The sequence below is a fragment of the Pempheris klunzingeri genome, chromosome 8 (assembly GCF_042242105.1).
Source record: "Pempheris klunzingeri isolate RE-2024b chromosome 8, fPemKlu1.hap1, whole genome shotgun sequence".
NCBI lineage: Eukaryota > Metazoa > Chordata > Actinopteri > Acropomatiformes > Pempheridae > Pempheris > Pempheris klunzingeri.
Window position 1 is genome coordinate 21,650,281 of NC_092019.1, and position 12,725 is coordinate 21,663,005.

Here is a 12,725-nt window from a genome sequence, read left to right on the forward strand (position 1 = left end):
ACGCAGGAAGGCCACCTTGCCCTGGCTCTCCTCACACATGCCTAGAATTACTCCATGGCCATATTTTGTTACTTCCTCACCAGCCTCACCAGTGCTGGATTTTCAAGACTGATATCGATATATCATTTTTTTTTCTCATTTTCAACAAATTCCATAAAAGGCCCTAAACTGTTCCTTCTAAAATCTGATATATGATATTCCTCTGTGCCACTGACATCCATTGTTGTCCAAAAACTATTAAAAACACATCAATAAGCCACACTGGTGCACTGAATGCAATGTTATTTCATTACCATAAACATAGGCACTGTAGTTTATTTTGACTCAATCCCACACACACCATCCTGCTGCTGTAAATACTCGCATAATGTGTCTTAATCCACGGCTGGAAATAGTTCCTAGCAGGTACAGTGTTTACCCCTGTTTGAGTAACGTTTTCTAAATGCTACAGTGCCCCTGTGTTATAGGATATTAGTTGGCATTTTTGAAAAATTAAACTGTGTATTTGGTGCCAGTTTTTCCATTTGTATGAACACCTGAGAGCCAGAGGGTATTTTGGACAGATGGACTAATGCACTGTTGGTTTTATTATTTGAATAGGATTTAACTTTAACATTTAACATAAATGCATAAACATTTTTGATAAGGAGCCTTTTGTTTTTTGACATTTTACACTTGAAAAAGAAACTTGCCGGCGCTCTCTGGCAACACTGTTTTTCTGCCTGTTCACCAGATGCCTTCAGATTTTTCTGCCTTTTCCCAGTCATCTGATTTCTCCACCCAATCTGCACACCTGCTATTCATTCTCTCATCGAGCCACACCTGTCCCTCATCAACCTCACTCAGTACACACATAAAAACACTCCGCCGGATCATCCTTGCTGCTGTAGCTACAGCGCTCAAGTCTTTGTTGCTACTGGTTCGTGATTTCTAGTTTATGGATTTGTTTGCCTCCACTGACTGCTTGCCTGTTGCCAACCTCTGCCTTCCCTTTTCAATCCTACCTGCTCTCTTGTTGTGTCAAGCTTTTGAATCCACACAACACATGCCTGTCATGCCACAACCCCCTAATCGTTTAACTAGTCTCAAAAATCCTGAATTAAATGCCAAATATATACATTCTAAAAGTCATATCACTGACTTCTTAGTGGAGCAGCCCTCGTTCCCACCACCACGGGCACCCATTCATTCATGCTAAGCCTGTGTGCCTGTGTGTGTGTGTGCGCTTTAACAGATGGGATGTCAAATGATAAGGCCCCGATGTGCTGGTGTATTTAACTGAATGAGACAGAATGCATGTATGTCTCTGCTTGGGTCAACTGATGGATGTCAGTGAGAGTGAATGGGTGCGGCAGATTGTATCTTTGCATGGGTGAAAAACGAAGGAGGCGGCGTCAGCAAACAGCGGTGCAGAGCAGCATCACTATCTGTTTGTGACCTCTTACAGTAACAGTAACAAAAGTTGCAAAAGACTTTTAACAGGTCTCTGTCTCACCGTTTGAGGTGGTTTACCTCCTCCTATCCCACCACCTCCTGACGCACACACAGATATTTTCCACTCAACCTCCATGTACACCGTTCTGTCCCCCCCCCCTCCTGCAGTTTCTCTATGCAATCTCTGAGTAATGGGGACAGATGGCTGGCAGCTTCTTGCTGTTTCTTTGGGCTCGTCCACCCCCTCTTTCTCCACCGCCCCTGGTCTCCTGCAACTGATGGCTTGGTTGCAAAGACTCCCGTGGAATAGCAATGCGGCCCCACTCTCTCTCCCGCTCTCTCTCTCTCTGTCTGCAAGCCGAGGGGTTATGGGGGGTGAGAGTGAGAAGGGGGGGGGCTGTGTGAGATGGTGGGGGCTGTTAGAGAGGGAGGATTACTGCTGACAGAGGAGAAATGCTATAGGCTTGCAAGTGAGGACAACAGAGTTCGGGATGTAAGGTTTTGTGTGTGTGTGCGTTTGCTGCAGGTGTGCGTCCATGCATGCTTTCCTTTTCTCCTCTCCCGCCTGTCCCTGCCTGGGGTACTGTACTGTGTAGGTTCAACATCACTAAGCCTGCAGAGAAGGACACTGCATGCACAGCAGGCTAACTCAGGGACAAACAAAGGCGAGACAAGGAGGAATGGACCTCTGAGCAAGCCCATAGCTGTCTGTAAGTACAGCAGTACAGTATACTGCAGGTTGTGCATTTATAGGCCTAACGGAATAATTACATCATGTTGAGTCGTTGTTCACACTGACCTATTTATTGCTGCTGTCTCTGTGCTGCATTTGATCTGCGCTGCCGCTGCTGTACACAAGCTACAACTTTAACCATGACTTTGGTGACACTGATACAATGCCAGCCTCACAAAGAGTCCATTGTCTGCCTTTCAAAACACTGAAAAGTCTAAAATAATAATCCTTGTTCTATTATATACAGTCTCTCCCTGTGAAACTCAATATTCAAAGGTTCAATCAAAGAAATTTTAAAACTTTCTTGCACACAAAAGCTGAAAGCACGCACAACAAACAACATTTGTCACGGAGGTCACCGAGCGCAATTGATAAAGAAATTGAAAACAACAAAAAGCAGATTGCAGTACAGTCCCATTATGCACCAAACCCCATGTCACACAAAGTAGATAATATGCTAACGGAAAAAACAAAACACCCTCTACATCTATTCAGGGTTGATATTTTGCTCCATACATACTGAATATTACACGTCCCCAAAAAACAATCAAGAAACTAAAGAAAAACAAGCCAGACTGACAAGAACAACAAGCATTGCATTAGAAAACTACACAAGTCAAAAGTGTCAAGCATTCTTTCCTAAATAGCAACAATTACCGTGGTAAAATATAGGTAAGCATATTGAGTCTTGTGGTTTATTCAGGGCATAGCAATTTTCTTTATGTGCCAAACAGATGACACAGAACAGCCATAGCAGTTCCAATAACACCTAAAACCATACAATCTTTAGAGGCCACATAATAGTTATTTGCCTGACTTTGTGGTGGCAAAAAAGGCAACAGAAGGGGAATAAATTCTGCGCCAATCAAATCAAATTGATTCAACTTCATCCATCAAGCCGTTCAGCCTGACCACCCTGAACTAGTTCTGATTCCTCACACTGATGGAGGATACAAATAGCTGATTTAATGCCAAAAGCGGCTGTTAGCGTCAGTTGGCATCGTGATGCCAGTTGACAGGCTGGATGAAGACAGATGCTGATGATTACAGGTGGCGCGGTGGGGATAATTATGTATAATGTGTGGTTATTTGGGACAAAACATTGGGACATAGGGAAAATACGGGACTATGAATTTAAGATGGGGACAGACTAAACAGCTGGGTTTAAGAGTGATGACACAGGAACGGGGGATAAAGACGTGAGCTGAGTGCTGATAAGCCTTTAGGGTGGAGGAAAAAAAAAAGACCGCACATGGTTTGGGATGAATGGGAAGATGGATAGATAAAGGTGAAGCTGTGAACAAGAGATCTCTGAATCTGGAGACAAGCAAACATGAAGAGGTAGCTTACATTTCTGGTCTTTCCAGGTGACTGAGGGCTCAGGCCGACCCACTGCCAGACAGTAGAGGTTTACATTCTCTCCTTCGTTCACCGAAACGTTTTTTGAGATGTTGACAATTCTGGCCGGTACTGAAAAACAAGATCATCCCGTTAAAATGTGACCTCAAAACCACTTTTATTTCATAAAGTGTAATAATGTATAGCTTTTTAAGGTGTTCAACGTGTGATGCAAATCTCTGCACCTAAGACAGGTGGGCAATCAGCTGATTAATGATCTGTGCCCAAGTGCTCACTGAACTGTGCAACAATATGCTTGACTGTCGACTTAAAATGCACTGAATTCTTAATGGCCGCTCCTGATAGCTTATCTAATTTGATCTTTGAAAGAACAGAAGGAAATTTGTAGACGTGGTGGTCAGAATCTTTACATGTGCTCCTGAAGTGAAGGACCACCCCTGCATACCTTCTGCCCCCAACTCACAAGAGTTGGAGCGGTACACATGTACGTAGATAGTATGACAACAAGATGGCCCTTGAATTTAAATGGCTCATTATCATTGTTTTTTAATGAGCTTTGTCCTGAGATTGCTTTTTTGCGAGACAACTACCTCGGATCCTATTTTTCTCTCTATCTTGCTGGAGTTGAATACTTGCAGCGATAAAGCACAGATTGGAGTGGCAGTGAAGCTGCTCTTGCTTGATGTACTGACTTGAGGGTGTAATTATATTGTGTGATATCGAGCTAGTGCTGAAACTGCAGACGAGTTGGAATTAGGTACATATGGTCATCCGTGCCAAGCTTTGGACCCTGCAGACAAGAGTGTTTGTTTGGCTGCAGTGCGAAGAGAAAACTCTGTTAGAGAGCGGCTGACGTTGTTTCTAACCACCTGTAAGCCAGGCCCTTGTCTTTTCATTCCAGCACAATGTACCTAATATATCCTGTTAAAGGTTTCTGTTTCATTCTGCTGATGATTTATAACTGCACTAAATCTGCGCTACACACAGTCCAAAATATGCATAAAAATGGCCACGCTTAGGGGGGAAATGTCTGAGATCCATCCTCTGGGCAGTCCTGCGCCAATATATCGTGTCACTCAGGATCAGTCAGACTCTCAGTCACTTAGCTGCAGAGTTGATGACTGAGCCCCAGTTGTGGTCCTGCACTGTCAGTTATTTACTCAGGCAGTTGGACAGCCCCCCTGTGCACCTCATCTCCTCCACACACATCCTCATCCATCTGATCTGCCTAACTTTCTGTTTATTAAGACAAGTGACCCTAACTGGCCACATGGAAACAACAAATGGGCTTGGACTGAGCCTTCTTATTGTAACTGTCTCTCTGGTTATCTGTCACCTCCCACATCCGCTACTGTAGCCCCACACACACACACACACACACACGCACACGGGTCACATGACCTTTGAAGACATAATCAAGTACTTACATTTTGATAAAACCACAAATACAACCTTAAATACTCAAACAGCATAAAAAACATTGCCTTCTAAGTTGTCTATCATAAATTTAAGCTTGATTTAACAGAAAAGTTAAAATTGATACGTAGCCATGGTAACTCTTTGTTGCTTCCTCTCATGTCAAACCTTAATCACACCTAATAGACAGCACTACACTTAGATGAATGATGAAATACATAATTAAGCCATTTAGCTGATGTTTTTATCCAAAGCAGCTTTCAGTACCGTGGGTGCACTCAGATTTCTTTCGCGGCTGCAGTGGCAATCAAATCTGCAGAGTCTGGATGTCTCAAGGAAACGAGCCAGCTCTCACACTGAATACGCTCTACACTTTGAAGTCACTCATAGCAGGTTCCTATACTGTCTCATCTCAGCTGCTGACCTTGGACAATGAGGTAGACGTGGGCGATGCGTGGCTTGTTATTGGCCTGGAAGGTGCAAGTGTAGGGCCCCTCGTCGGTTACTTGCACTTTGTCGATGTGAATGGAGAAGTCACTGTTGTTACTGTTGGCCAGCGTTACGCGCTTGTCCAGCGACCACTTGTCTGTCCCCGTGAACAGGATGTTTGAGCGGTTCAGCCAGGCCTTGTGGGTCACCTCCTCGTCGATCCGACACCTGTGAGAGGACAAGATGTGGCGAAATGTTTAGGGTTGATACTAAATACTGCTGAGGGGTGTTCGATCATTACATTCTGCACAGACACGCAAGTGGGCGCCTTATCTTCTTGCTTTATTTGTCATTTGTCCGTAACCTCTTGGGGAGCACAGTGCAAATGATTATGCATCACTCGCAGGTGCTGCACAGGTGGCGCAAAATGGGTGGAATTATACAATAAATATGGCTGAAATCAGTTGTAAAAAAAAAAAAGTCAACAGCTTGCGAGGAACGCATTGCATGAAAAGTGGCCATACATCATTATTGTCTCCACAGCTGGGTTACTTTGTTTTGTCTGTATGAACATTTAAATGAATGCAGCCTACAATATATACAATTCACGTCCAGAGGTACGTCATCTGGCCATTCTCCCAAACTTGGCTGTAAACTCATGATTACAGTTAATGGCAATAAATGGAAAAATTTGTGGAAGTAAGAACAGGCACGGGGAAAGTAAAATATTAAAATGGTAATTAAAGCACAGTAAATCACTTTTGCTCCAAAAGGTTGTGGCTTGCTTCCAAACAGGACACATGACCCAGTGGTGTGACTTCAGTTCTTTGCTTGGCCACTAGATGTCCTTACCCAGCTTCAGCTAGCTGTGAGGACATGCATCTGTAGTCCTCATGTTTAATTGATATGTCCTGGATAAATATCACTGTTGATGTAGATCTTAGATCACCTGCCAAGTCAGTGGCAGTGACACTGCAGTGAATAACAACTATAGTGCAGGTAAGCTCGGAGGCGTTTGACAAATAGGCTACAAGGCACTGGGTTGATGTTAAGGATGACCCATGACCTAAGGGCTGAACCACTGCTAACAGCTTAGGAAATAAAGGAAAAGAGCAAATTAAACATTATTTTGATTAAGATGCTGTTTGTGGCTGGTGGGTTTGAATTACGAGACTACATAATACAAAATCCCAACATAAAAATTCAATATCACAAATGCTCTATTAATCTATTTTTAAAATTAATCACTTCTGTACTGATGATGTAGCTACATGACTACAGACCCAGAGGAAATGAGCACCATAATAGCATCAAATGTGCCTCATCTTAATGGGCCGCATCAAAGCCAACACAACAGCATTGTCTCAAGCATAACAAAGTATTTGTGCCACTTGGGCAAAAGTGATTTTACATGAAAATGGATTTTTGTTTATAAAGCTCTGTAGCCTTGTTTGGCAGCTATTGGCCGTCCACTGCAGACTAAACTTACACACACATCTGATTACAAAAAGTGCCTTCTCATCTCTACTGATGAGGCTGTAAAGGCCTTCTGTGCCGTGAAAACAAACTTACAGAATAATGCATGGAGTAGTGCAACTACAGTTTAAAGCTGTGGTTCCCAGCCCGGGGCTGGGATGCTCTAAAGAGTAACAACCTTTGGTTGAACTTGTCAAAATCTGTAGACCACAAGTAGCATCACTGTTTTTGTTTTAAGCAGTCAAAAGTCATAAAGGTTGGAAACTACTTGTTTAAAGAACTGAAGAGAGGAGTATGACTAACATAAACATGTTGTTAATGTTTTATTTTAATCTAAGTCACAGGAGCTGGAATCACTGTTTATAGTCAGAAACAAGAAAGAGATCAGAATCAGAATCAGCTTATTGGCAATGTATGTGTGCACATACAAAGGAATATGACCCCGTTTTTTCCATCGCTCTCAGTGTACCAGATGTGTGTAATGTAACACTACTGCACAGCTTTCCTGACACCAAACCCTAAAGGAATTAAACCGTGGAATTGAAAGTGCAGATTTTACCACCCCAGTGCATTCACTTAAGAGTTTTAGGTGCAAAAACACCCAGAAGAAATTTTATAGATTTGACATCTTCATACCATCAATAAAACAGCTTCAGGCTACACGTCTTGATGACATTATAGATCTGCATACTGGCTCTTTGATTTTTTAACTTCGTGCAAAACTTGTTGGTGTTAACACATATTGACAGAACTGTTCTTGGCTTTGGAATAACATATTTGATTTTTGTGGAATACACACTCTTCTTTCAAAGGAAAGAAGGGACTAAAATTTTGTTCAGGTGGAGGCTTAAAGGTGATGGAAATAGTGTTGACTTGGATTTTTTTTATTTTTTTTGCGCTCTTGAGAGAACCGCCAAGCCAGGTCACATCCACACACAAGAGGAAAAAGCAAGTTGGCTGTTTTTCTGCTTGGTTGGGAGCCAGGGAAAGCTGTGATTTCTACTTTATCACTCACAGTTACACAGGTGTGGTTGGACACAGTCGAGGTCCACTCAACGGCCTGTGCATCATTCTTGTTACATCTAATTTAAAGGAAAAGGTGATAGCAGACACGACTCCGGCGACATCTGAGAGGTTTACCTTTCAATTACCTATAGGATAGACAGAGTTGGAAAATATGGTATGCCTAATTGAAGTTATGTGACAGAGAATTGGCAATTAAACCAGTGTGACAGGTGGAAGGGGGTGGGGGACAAACATGTTTTTCATGTAATTAGTAGGTGCAGGTGTAGGATCAAGAGTTACCTCAAAGTGACGCTCTCTCCTTCCAGCACTGTAATATTGTCCGGCAGGTGTCCGAATTCTGCTCCGTGCACACTGGATCCTGCCAAGAAAAATGAGAAGAGACCAATGAGCATCCGATAATGGCACAGGACGCTCCGCTGGTGTTCATCAATCTCAGATCAGGTGCAAGAGGGAATCGACCACCTCACTAAATCAGGTTGGGCTGGGATGTGCTCTGCATCCTACTTACTTATTACTGAAAGGAAAGTAATAAATATACTAAACAAAAGAGTCACAATGTCTGCACTGACCCCCATACTTGAATAATGATTTGGTTTTACCCTGCATTCTGGTGGGGTGCGCGTTCATTGAACAGCACTGATAATGAGCCAAGGGAAGAGGATTCACGCGGAGCTGCCAGAGCGTGAAATGAAGGGACAGCAACGGTAACAGAAGGGATGCTCATCCTGCCTACCAATACACACACAGACACACACGCGAAGACACAAACACACACGCAAGAACAGAGGCGCATCCTGAGAGCCATTAGTTGAAGAGGAAATATGAACTTCGCATATGTGAGATGTGTTTGAGACATGAAGGTGATCTTAAAGCAGTGTGAAGTCATTTTTATGAACTTGCTCGGGCTGCAAACACAGATAACCAAAGACCTTCTATGCTGGCAGAGATATTGCCTAGTGAGGCAGGCCGCTCCCCAGTAAGACACCTGGCTCTGTCCATCTAAGCTCTGCCAAATCACAGCATGACACAGATACCTCAGCTTGTGTCCTCCTCCCACTATCTCCGAAGAATCTTTTTCTTACTCTGCCTTCAAGATGACCTCAATATCTCAATAGGTTTTCGCTGTGGTCTAGCCTTCAGGTTTAATAAATGGTGACTTTATGAAAGGAAGCCGCTGCATTGAGGAGCTGCGAAGCACCTCAAGGTTTGTTAAATAGCCGTGCAAAGTCAAAGACATGTTAAGTGTGCGGAATGGGAATCCACTAAGAGACCTGAAGTGATGGCAGTGCACCATTAAATTGACAGGAAGTGTAGGTTTTAAATTAAAGACGGGTCTTTGTGGAATCCTGGTTTGATTACAAAGAATAATGAGCGAGGCTTCAGAATCATAATGCACATCATGGATTGGTAATCAAAAGGTTCTCAAACTGCACAGCAGAAAGTTCTGAGAAGCGGCAACGACAATAAATAATAATCTATCTTCTCCTAAATAAAGACGAATTACGCCTGTTTTTCTGCATGCTTGTGGATGCAAGAGTGTGTTTTGGAATATCTGTTTAGATATGCCACAGTAAATTTAGGCTTTGTTCCTGCTTGTGGATTCATATATTCAAGTATGTGCGAGTGTGTGTGCGTACCAGTGTGCTGCTCATGTTCAGAATGTGCATGCACGTACAGTATGAGCAGTTACAGTGTCTGTTGTTGTTAATGAATAAGTGTGAATGTGTACATTTGTCTGCTTACATACCAGCGGAGAACAAAAAAAGAGGACAAACTAATAACGCCTCAAAAGAAAACTGGCCCTGAAAATCTCTCACTAAAAGCTGTAATCGCATTAATGGGCGCCGCTGCTGCCACTGCTGCTGTGCTATCTAGGCCGGCCAAGGATCTCAGAACCGGCTCCATCTCTGTCACTGGAAGCCTTGGGGGAGGGGTGTAGCACATTAGCCATTGTGTCCAATGTTCAAAAACTGTCACAAGCTTTTGCTCATCTGTGGTTTTTAACTACTGAGTTATGTTGCATAGCATTGATGTGCCTTGTCTTAGAGATAGACAGTCCTCAGCTCCAGCCCTCAGCTGTTCCCTTTCAAGTGCTCTCTACTCTACACTTGACTTTATTTAGGTTAATTCAATTCAGTTTCAAGGCTTGGAGACGGGTGTGACATGCTGTCATACATATATACTAACCCTCATACACAATTACAGACACACACACGTAAAGAAAAGACGCTCCCTATCACATAACGTAACCACAGGGACACACAGGCGAGGCACACAGTTTGATTGAAGGAGTGATGGATACATACGGTGAATGCTCCAAACAACTTTGCAAAGGTTACAAACCAGCGGGGAGCTATTACCATTTCCCAACTCAATTCCCATTTTCACAGCTCGATTGGCGCCTCGTATTCCAAAACCTGCATCACCCTGCCTCCACTCCCAGGCATCGCACAACATGATAACCAGGTCAACATGTTCAGCCCACACCCCCTCCCTCCCACTGAATCGCGGAATCAATAGCAGACGCAGGTTTACGCACACATACGCAAACACACTCGTCGATGAGCCGAAGCAGCTGAGAGGAGGTTTGTCTGAGTTCATTGTGACAACAAACACAGACAAGATTCACTTTGCATCCCTCGAGGAAAATACAAACGTGGCTTCATCCAGATACATAAAGCCCAAATACAGAACATACAGGGAAACACAAACACACACAAATATCTAGCATGCACACATCCATGACTGTATGAACCTTTCTGTCTTCTGTCACTCACTCTGAATGCCCAGGGTACAGTGACCAGGTAACATGAACATATGATGCATTAGCTTATCTGATACAGTTGTGTTCAAGCTAGAGGAGGTTTTAGTGTTTATAAAGTGTAAATCTGCTGCATTTCATTAATAGGCGACTGGGGGTGTTGGGTGTAAAACAACAAAAAGTAAACATCATCTGCCTGAATGACAGCATGTGTCCCCCACCATTTGATGTAATCCACGTTATTTGTCCCTTCCAGGCAATTAATTCAAACGTTGCCGACCAAACACAACGGACATGATCAAACAGAACAATAATGAGTCCAGAATGCAACCAGCACTGTGCTGTCGGGCGGCCAAAACAGAATCTTCAGACATCACTTTCAATTTCTAGGCTACTTTTGGCTTTAATGATCCCTATTTCAGATTCTGCTTTTCCTCAGCTCCCTCCTGGGGCTCAGCGTGCTGGCCAATGAACTGCACCCACCAGGACGATTCAGGAGTCTTGCCCATTGACACTCTAGAAAGGAAGGTGTTTTCCAATAGTGTTTCTTGAACCACAGGCTACCCCACAGACTCTAAATGCACACAAACAATGTGAGCTAAAAAAAAAAAAGAAAGCCTTTTATATTTACCTCCTTAGTGGGGTTCAGGAAAACCCTGAAACCACACGTCTGAGTATGAATATAGAAATGATGAATAACAATGTAGAGTTGTGTTGCTGCAGTCGTCCCTGGTATTGAATTCCCCTGCTCACCGTTGTCTACAGCAGATACAGTGTGTCCTGGCTACTGGTATCTCTTGTCCTTGCAATGACCTGCTGTTTTGGCACGAATATGGAACCCCCATCTCCATACTATACACGCGCACACACACACACACACACACACACACACACACACAAGTATGCCGTCCAAATGACCCCCCTCAAGCTTTTGCCTGCACACAGTATTGTGCCTTGGGTGTAGATTTGTCTGACATTTTTAAGAGAAAACAATTTTATGGACATGCCTCGGGGACTACACACAGGAAAAGAACTGGGCAAATGGACCATCAATGCACCTATACAGAAAGTCTCCTCTTCAGCTGTTACACTCCCTGCAAAAGCAGAAATCTGTTCTGCTCATCTGAGGATAACACTTTATTTATTGCTAGCCCATAGGTAAAGATTCACATAATTCCCTCCACTTGTGGTCCAGTGTTTTGGTCTCCATGCTCTTGCACATTGTGTCTTTTGTCTGTGAAAGCGTTGAAAGGCTGTTTGCTCAGTACCCACGGGACATCTATTATGTGATTTGTATTCTCTTGACTTTTACATGCGCCTGTTTGTAATTGCACTTGCTACTGGCAGACACTTATGAGTAGAGCTCTATTGAGCTGTACAACTTTAGCCTGCGTAGTCCTTGCAAGGCTGTCTTTGTACTGTTCATCTATTTCGCATTGCCCTTGACGATCAAATAAACACAGAGAGGGGGGAAAGCTACTTCTGAAAGCATGATTGGCGTCAGGACGGATAACAGCAGAGGCTATAATGAAACCCATAACAATAATCCGTTTTAACGGAGGCTGCTCTGGTTTGGAAATTGAAAGGGGAAGGAGAGAGGCATAGCGCAAGGTTGGAACGGAGAGGTGAAAATAGATATTCAGGGTGAGGTGAGGTACTGAAAGGAAAGTCATTGAGAACAAGGAGCTGTAGTGGAATATGTAATTACAGGACGTCGTGTAGGAGCGGCTACAGAAACAGTAGTAACAGTGGAGACAGTTATAGAGTTGTAGCAGCAGGAGTATAAGGTGATAACAGCAGCATCGGTGTGATAGTAGCAGTAAGAGAGGGTGTGATGGAACAGCATATGAAGAAGAGAGAAAAGTGAGAGTAACGCAGTCAGTAACGTCGGGCCAGAGAGCAAAGCATAAGAAAGACACACCCGCATAATTAACACCGGCATGCTGCAGCCAATTAAATATTTACAGAGGCACTTCCCTCCGACACCTTGATGATGAAGAGAGGCAGCCCAAGGATTATCAGATGCCGGGAGCCTCAGGCAGGAGACAAGGGGTTGGGGTGGAGGATTTAACATTAATCGGCACAGATATC

At 43.5% G+C, this 12,725-nt stretch overlaps 1 protein-coding gene across 1 annotated transcript in view; it reads right to left on the reverse strand.

The window, feature by feature from the left end:
• iglon5 (IgLON family member 5) overlaps nucleotides 1–12,725 on the reverse strand; it is an 84,129-nt gene that overhangs the window by 6,479 nt on the left and 64,925 nt on the right. Inside the window, exons 2-4 of the mRNA XM_070836181.1 lie at nucleotides 8,153–8,231; nucleotides 5,367–5,599; nucleotides 3,518–3,637 (exon numbers count right to left, since the gene is read on the reverse strand). Of these exons, the coding sequence (XP_070692282.1) occupies nucleotides 3,518–3,637; nucleotides 5,367–5,599; nucleotides 8,153–8,231 (432 nt within the window). The remainder of the gene's footprint in view (nucleotides 1–3,517; nucleotides 3,638–5,366; nucleotides 5,600–8,152; nucleotides 8,232–12,725) is intronic.